At 38.0% G+C, this 8,732-nt stretch overlaps 1 protein-coding gene across 1 annotated transcript in view; it reads right to left on the reverse strand.

Annotated features, from left to right (window-relative positions):
• The window catches only part of LOC113547105 (F-actin-uncapping protein LRRC16A), a 43,557-nt gene extending 35,102 nt beyond the window's left edge, over positions 1-8,455 (reverse strand). Inside the window, exons 1-2 of the mRNA XM_034307346.2 lie at positions 8,083-8,455; positions 3,670-3,767 (exon numbers count right to left, since the gene is read on the reverse strand). Coding sequence (XP_034163237.2) covers positions 3,670-3,767; positions 8,083-8,119 — 135 coding nt within the window. The 5' untranslated portion in view covers positions 8,120-8,455. The remainder of the gene's footprint in view (positions 1-3,669; positions 3,768-8,082) is intronic.
• Between the last annotated feature and the right edge of the window lie 277 nt (positions 8,456-8,732).

Raw genomic sequence — 8,732 nt, forward strand, 5'->3', positions numbered from 1 at the left:
CATGTGTTAAAAAAAAAAAAAAAGACCTAAATTGGTAACGCCCACCAAAGCAAACTGTTGCTGAGATGTCAGCAATTCTCTTTATAAATCTGCCTCATTATCTATTTACTCTTTGGAGCTACATAATTAAAAAATGATTAAACATGATGATTATTATTTGGGAGGATTTTAAATACAAGAGGTGAACCTATTTATGTGCCTTTAACGTTGTTGTTCTTCTGATTGGTCAGAAGGTGTGGACGGTAGTTGTAGTAATAGCTCATCCACAGGACACTCCTCATATTCTAAACATAATAATAAACAGATTTAAAAAAACAGTGTTTAACAAAAAAAGAAACCATACAGTTGTTGATGAGGTGAAGATTTCTGTTAGTAGACGTTTATTTAAAGCGCAACGTTTATAAAAGTGCAATGTGGTGTTTATTATTAAATTAACAAATTGTAATCGTCCGTAAATCACTGTAGTATAACTGGAATAACGGACTTTAGACCGTACTGTTATTGGAAAATAATCCACTTTGAGGGTGTAACAAGCATCACACCACAACACACATTATGAGAAGTATGGAGAAATGAACAAATTAAACTGTATAGTCATTAAGGGGAACATGCAAAATGGACAACACATGCTATTTTGCTCATGTGAAAAACCCAAATCCTCTGTAAACCTTGTCTGTAAATCAGTTTGCACAGTTTTTCTGGGTGTTCTCAAGGTGTTGGAATGTGTTTTTAAATCTACAACCCCTTCAAATTTCATAGCCTGAATTTCCAGTTTATTAAATCAGGTTGTTTTTTTAACTCGTCCACTCTGTGTATCTGCAAGGCATAAAAAAAGGAACAAAACTGTGACCTTGCATATCCAGCACGGATGTTTAAACTAGCCTCGGGCACAGAAATCCGATTGCAGCAGTGTGTAACCACACCCTCCAAACACACACACACACACACACACACACACAGTGAAGAGGGTGTGTTTCTGAGCACCTGTCTGCTCGATGAGCTTTGAACTGATATTACTGAGGCATGACTTTACTACAGTTACTGAGATTACAACACTGCTGGAGCTGATTATAGCCGGAGTGACGGCTCATGCTTTCCTTCAGCATCTGGCTCACATACCACCACTGAGCGACTGTAATGAACTCCTCTAAATCTGTCTGCCAGGACACAGCCACAGCTCAATCTCCATAAAACCACATCTCAGACACGACAAACACTAGAACTTACACTTGGACCTCTTTCAGCCCAAAATTGAAACGTTGTACTAAAGTATTAGATATGGATGGCTGAATTTGGGTTATTTTTTGGCCCACAATGCACTTGTCCTTGTCATAACTGACCCGGCTGGATACAAGCTCGACCATCCTCCTTAATCAAACCGCATCACTGATTATTTTCCTATAACAGCACACTCCCAAGCATGTATTTTTCTGCAGTTCTGCTTCAGTGTTTTAGCAGAATTCACACTATTGTATTGTTCCCCAACCTCATCTCTTGGGAAATTTAGACAAATTCAAACAAATGAGTTTGATCTCTTTGGATATGATTTGAATCTATATGTAAATAATGTCATAAAAATAAGGAGAAGGCTAAATCTGCCCCTAAACCCGCCTCTGTGGTGAACCTTAACCTTCGTAACTTTTTATTCAAATTGATTTGTACAGACTGTTAGGAATTCACAACTGTGAGAAAATTGTTGATGTTCTGTCACTGCAATACTCATCATGCATTACGCAAGCGTTCCATATACTTACAGAGAATTCTCACCGAGCGCAACCAATCATACTTCCATTAGCACTTGCTAGTCGCTTACTTACTAGCCAATCACAGTGCAGGAGGTGGGATTTGTTTAAGAGAAATTTACCAGTGGGGGGAAAAATTAGATAGCTTTCCTTATCAAAAATCATAGTTTAGTTGAGGCTTGCCTGTGGAATGCAGTGTACCTTGTGTGATAAACACAAAGAGTCAGTGGCAACAGGAGAAAAAGAAATATTAATGTTTATGAATATATTCAGAATGTTTAGGCCCAACTCTTCTGCTTATGATAAATAAGTCCAGCACCTAAAATCTCTCAGTAATCACTGTTTTTTTCAGCTCACTTTACTATCCAGAAATATAAGCTTTGCGCTTAAGTCATCTTCAAGTTCTTATTTCACCTATTATTAGGGGGCCAAGCACCGAAGGCATGTAATCACCCCACTGTAATTGTATGTTTTCTTCTTATTATGAATTCTACTTTGACATGGGAGTCTATGGACTAGAACTTTTCATGAAATTTGGCACAATGAGAGACGACAGTCTCAGCTACCTACAAAGCTATATTTGTGTGTGTCCCTCAATCTCTCTAGCACCACCAACAGGGCAAAGATGGACATGTATTTACAATAATAATGCATGTGTCATAGAAACGTGATTCCACTTTCCTCTGATTCTTTGCATCATGCAGAATTCAACAGATACCATGATGTTCATTGTGTGTGATAAATGTGAAATTTTGATTTTTTTTCCTCCAACACAAACTACTACATTATTCTCTCTAAGAAATTATATGTAAATTCACTTCTAGGGGGCACTATAATTTAGAAATTACTAGAACTGCTTATAAGTTTTGAACCACTCAACATCAGATCATGATTCTTCTTTCTGCTGATTCCTTGGAAAGTGCAGAGTGTTCTTGATGTAACAAATTTGTGATTTGCCAAACAGGAAGTTGGCCATTTTTAGTTTTAATGACAATATTTTTTTTGCTTCTTGTCCAAAAAACTTTGTCCAATCATCATGGAATTTGGAGAACAGTGTAGCGACGGAGGCGTGGTCAAGTGCAGGTTTTCCAAGGGTGGGTTGAGTCGGGAGAATGAGTGGTAGTTGTAGTTGAGGCTGCACTGTGGGTGATTCTCCTAATGTGTTTTCTCTGTTTCAGTGAGCAGCGGCAAAGAGTTAAAGGAGGAGAGAGAAGAGCCACGAGGAAGAGATGAGACGTTCGGAACTATGTGTGTGTCTGTGCACGCGTGTGTGATTTTGGTGAACAAGGCTGAAAAGCAAGTTTCCGTTCCATTAAAAACCCTTTTAAGTGCCACACCTGTCTCCATGTTCTCATTCCTCTGGTAACACAGGGAGTGTCACACAAGGCATTGAGAAAATACAACTTGATTACTGAGTTTCTGATATGCAGGACAGTTCATCCATAAGGCACCAAAACTGACATCAAACTTGACACTAAACTTTACACCAAACTTGGCTCATATGTTCAACAAAATGACCTGATGTTAACAAAAAAGCTTCAAGTTCATTTGCGATTTGGGGGATTTACTGAAAATGTGAAGCAAGTGAAGCAATATCTCAGCAATGGCTTGATGTTCTGCCTTCAAATTGCACCTTGGGGAAAAAAGTGATGGTCACACTGGCTTGTGGTCTTCCTCTGTCACTTAGCGGGGCCAGAAAGTGCTTGGCCCCTTAATTGCTGCTTGCAGCTATATTTTAATTTATTATTAGTTATTATATATTTGTTCCCCATTTTTACTGTTTTGTATATGGTTCAAAACCAGAATGAGTCACTTAATATTATACAGTTTAGCAATAATGATGCATGCTCTAATAATGTCACCTTGGTTTTGGAAATAAAGTCACATGACCTTCCATTGTTGCACCACCTGCACAGGTTTCACTCACCAGGATTCGGTTGTCTTGTTTGTCACCTTTGCCCTCCAGCTGCACCTTCTTTCTCAGGCTCAGTTTGAGCTGCCGGCCCACCGCATCTTGCACGCTCTCTATAAAACACCCGAGACAGAGAGACAGATAAACACCACTTCATTCACCATGTGCTTCTGTGTCCTGTGTCTGTGTAAATTCATACACAATCCCACAGGGTGGCTTAAAATACAAATTTGCTGCATTCACGCCATGAGATTACACAATGTTACGGTCTGAGACCAACTTCAGTTCTGCAGTGTGTGCATTTATGACCTATAAGCTAACTTTCACACTTCCTGAAGGTCTTGCTTTTCCATTCTCTTCTCTTTCTCTCCTTGTCTTGGCACTAAAGGCAGATGGGAAATGAGTCGATGACATCATCGCTGGAATTTTACTCTGGATTTCTGGATCACAGGCACGTGAAAATATTTTCCAAAGAGAGAAGGAGAGTCTTTGTGTGTGTGTGTGTGTGTGTGTGTGTAGGGGTGGATGTTATAAAGGCACAGAGAAGCTTTGAAAGGGTGGCAGATAAACAGAGCGAGTGAGGTCATCTTGAGATAAAAGTGAAGGAAAACTAGTGTATATATTGAACGTATATATATATATATATATATGTATGTACATATAGTTTGATAAAGGCTGAAGGCTGAAATTTATTTCCAACAGTGAATAGTAAATCATGGCCATAGTGAAGTTAATGCTCAATAGTTGTCACTTATTTACCACTTTTTCTGGTCACTAAATACACTCACTGGCCACTTTAATAGGAACACCTGTACACATGCTCATTCATGAGCCAGCAGAACAGGAATTTGAGGCTACAGTGGGCACAGGTTCACCAAATCTGGACAGCTGAAGACTATAAAAACATCGCCTGGTCTTTTTACATCTCCAAATGTCCAGCTTGGGTGAGTCTGTGCCCAGTGTAAGCTCCTGTTTTCGGCTGTCAGGATCAGAACCTGATGTGGTCTTCTGCTGTTGTACATATCTGCCTCAAGGTTTGACATGTTGTGCATTCTGAGATGCTTGTCTGCTCATCACGGATGTAAACAGTGGTTATTTGAGTTACCCTAGCCTTCCTGTCAGCTCTGATCTCTCTCATTAATAAGTTGTTTCCGCCCACAGAACTGCAGCTTACTGGATGTTTTTTGTTTTTCACACCATTTTGTGTAGAGACTGCTGTGTGTGAAAATCCCAGGTGATCAGCAGTTTCTGAAATACTTAAACCAGCCTGTCTGGCACCTACAACCATGCCAGATCACACTTTCCCCCCATTCTGATGTTTGATGTTAACATTAACTGAAGCTCTTGACCTGTATCTACATGGTTTTATGCATTGCATATGCATCGCTGCCACATGACTGGCTGATTGTATAATTACACAAATGAGCAGGTGTACAAGTGTTTCTGTTGAGTGTAATTCCATATGTGGAATTTTATAGTGTTAATGTCTTCATAATTGGTAGTGTATATCACTATATATATTTATATCACTATATTGTCAGCTAAGTCATTTATACTTAGGAAAATGATAAGAGTGGCATGATAAAGAAGAGTGGTGTGATAACCAGTGGAAGTTTAGGACAATGGGGAGGGAGAGAGAGAGAGAGAGCAAGAGAGAGAGAGGTTATGACACAGTTCTGATAAGAGAGTAATAAGAGAGAAAGTGAGAGAGGAAGAGGAAGGTTATTAGAGGTTACTATAAGTAAAGACCAGAGTTCAGCAAACAGGAATAACAAAAGCAGCAGTGAAACATGAATGCACAGCATGAATGCATACTGTAACCTACACAGTGAGTAAAATGTGTGAAAATGCAAATTCTCATGCAATCAATACATATATATGTAAATATACTATATGTGTACATACTGTATGTATAGGGAGGATATACAGTATGTATATGTGCACTGAGTTACTGCTGTGTACTTATTGTAGATTGTTTGCTTGCACAGCTGATGAAGGACTTTTAGTCTGAAATGTCCTGTTTCTCTAGATACCATAAAGGCCTGTCTGATGGAGTATTTCTGAGATGGTTGTCCTTCCGGCAGGTTCTCCCCTCTCTGGACTTCTGAAGCTCTGTTAGACTGCCCATTGGGTTCTTGGTCACTTCCCTAGTGCGGTTACTGAGTTTGGCCAGTCGGCCGGCTCTAGGAAGAGTCCTGGTCGTTCCAAACATTTTCCATTCACAAAGATGGAGTCCTGGGATCAATAAATACTTTAGAAATGGTTTTATACTCTTGCCCAGATCTGTGTCTCAACAGAATTTGATCACAGAGGTTCCTTGGATTTCATGGCTTGTTTTTTGGTCTGACATGCACTGTAAATTATGGGACTTATACATAGACACACACACACACACACATGCCTTTCTATATCGTGATCAATTAATTGAATTTGCCACAGGTGGACTCCAGTCGAGTTCTAGAGACACCTCAAGATGATCGAAGCAAACAGGATGAGCTCCACTTTGAGTGCCTTAGCCAAGGTTCTGAATATTCATATGAGAGATTTCAGTTTTTAAAATTTCTAAAATAAAAAAAAAATTTCATTAATTTTCATTTTGTCATAATTGATTATTGTGTGTAGATTAACCAAAAGGTTCAATGTAATCCATTTTAAAATAAATCTATAATACAATAAAGTGCACAAAAACTGAAAGAGTCTGAATACTTCCCTAACCCACTGTACATCCAGATTTCTGCAGAGCTGCATTTCGGCTGTCTATTGTTAAAAAAAAGCCTTATGCAAAAAAAAAAAAAAAAAAAAAAAAAAAAGTAATTGGATTGAAAAAGTGCAGTGTGCACCTCATGCATATCTGATTGACAAGTGATGGATATTCCATTAAAATTCAGTTGATTCAACCCCTTAAACTCATAGTATCCATTGGTCTTGTAACTACATACATTTTACTACTAGCTACACTAGAATAATTCATAGCAGTTACTAAATAATATGGTTTCAGATTGACAAATATATACTCCTCCTAGAGTTTACAGGGTTAAATGTGTTTTTCTCCTGTGCCTTCAATTATCCATGGTAAGGTTGACATATGCACAGAATTTCTCATAATAATATTAAAATAAGGACCACTCTAGCGCATTTGAGCGTCGACTGAGACGTGTTTAGACAGGCTGCTCTATGCAACACCAGTTGAGCAATGACAGCAGGCCTCTAATGATCCTTGCACCAGCTAGGAATGATACATTATACTACAGTATATGCATTATGTGTGTAATTATAGCTACATGTATAACATCAGATTTTACAGACATATATATTATAAACAGTGATTTATTTATATATTTATATCATCTGTATAAATGACAATGGTTCACAAAATGGGTCCAGGGGACCACAAGGGGTCTTTGATTTTTAAAAATTTGTTACAGTGGTTGAAGTCACGTCCCATTAACTGACTTATTATATCTATAAATAAAAATAAAAATGGGTGGAAAGTTCAGAAAGAAAAAGGTCTCTGGCTCATATAAATAGCCAAAATATTATTGCACACATTGAAATAATGAACCTATTCTTTTTAAATTGCTGTAAAATATATTAGAGATTTAGTTAGTTAGTTAGTTAGTAATTAGAATAGTAGTAGTAATTTGTTAGAGTTAAAGGGGTTTCTGGCTGGAAGAAGTTTGAGAACCTCTATTCTCAAGCTGTTAATTAGACTCTCATGAATCATTTGAAGGTTTTGACTTCACAAAAAAACATGTTGAAAGTTCTTTCTACACCCATTTAGTCATCTCTTTAAGGAAGTAGTGGACATAAGACTGCAAACCTCTTCCTTTTCTTTTACAGTCACAGAGTTGATTTGGGAATGGTTTAAGAAAACGGGTGCATTATTATTATTATTATTATTATTATCATCAGTGTTGTTATTGTTATTATTATCAGTGTTGTTATTATTATTATTATTATTATTGTTGTTATTGTTATTATTATTGTTGTTGTAGTTGTTTTGTTGTTGTTGCTGCTGCTGTTATTATTATTACTGTTGTTGTTGTTATTATTATTGTTGTAGTTGTTTTGCTGTTGTTGCTGCTGTTATTATTATTATTATTATTATTATTAGTGTTGTTATTGTTGTTATTATTGTTGTAGTTGTTTTGTTGTTGTTGTTCTTGTTATTATTATTAGAGTTGTTATTGTTGTTGTTATTATTATTGTTGTTGTAGTTGTTTTGTTGTTGTTGCTGCTGCTGTTATTATTATTACTGTTGTTGTTGTTATTATTATTGTTGTAGTTGTTTTGCTGTTGTTGCTGCTGTTATTATTATTATTATTAACTTGTTCACTCATATCTGATGAGTCTAACATGAGTTGTGTCTCACCTGTGAGCACAGGTACTAATCAGAGACGCCATGTTTTTAATAATTAACTGTCTTACCGAGCACTTCCTTTGAGATGTCCTCCTCTGAGACCATCTTCACAAACAAAAGCCCACAGTCCAGCAGTGAAAAGAGTGCAGTCCGGATTGAAGCTGAACCGAAGTGTGTGTGGAAGGTGCAGGGACGTGTGTAAACCTGCACAGCAGTGTAACCTCAGATCCCTCTCAGATCCCTCTCAGTGGGACTCTCAGGTAAATCCTGCAGTCCTGTCCTGCTGCTCCAGTGGCTCCCAGCTGCGTCTCTCCCTCATTTACTTCATTTCCTGTTATACATTTCTTCCACTTTTTATCGAGCGCAGACAATATCTAACAACAAACGGAACTAACACGGAGTTTGGACTCTGCAGGGGTGGAGACAAGTTTTGGTACTTTAGGAATGCACTCACTAGCAGAAGCCACGCCCATTCCACAAGTGGGATTCGCTCAAAAACACGCCCACATGCTAAGCCACGCCCCGATCCTGCCTCTGGCCAGCAGAGAAGCTGCAAATCACTATGGAAAGCCAAACTGTTCCTTACCATGCTGAGATTTACAGTAGCTTTATTTTCAGTAGTAGTTTGGGTCTGTTTTAAGTAAACGATACATGGAATATTAGGTGGAGAAAACGTTTCCGGGTTCAAGACTTTTATGCCTGGAGATTTATTCACCTG

This window comes from Pangasianodon hypophthalmus, chromosome 9 (assembly GCF_027358585.1).
Source record: "Pangasianodon hypophthalmus isolate fPanHyp1 chromosome 9, fPanHyp1.pri, whole genome shotgun sequence".
In the NCBI taxonomy this organism is placed as follows: domain Eukaryota; kingdom Metazoa; phylum Chordata; class Actinopteri; order Siluriformes; family Pangasiidae; genus Pangasianodon; species Pangasianodon hypophthalmus.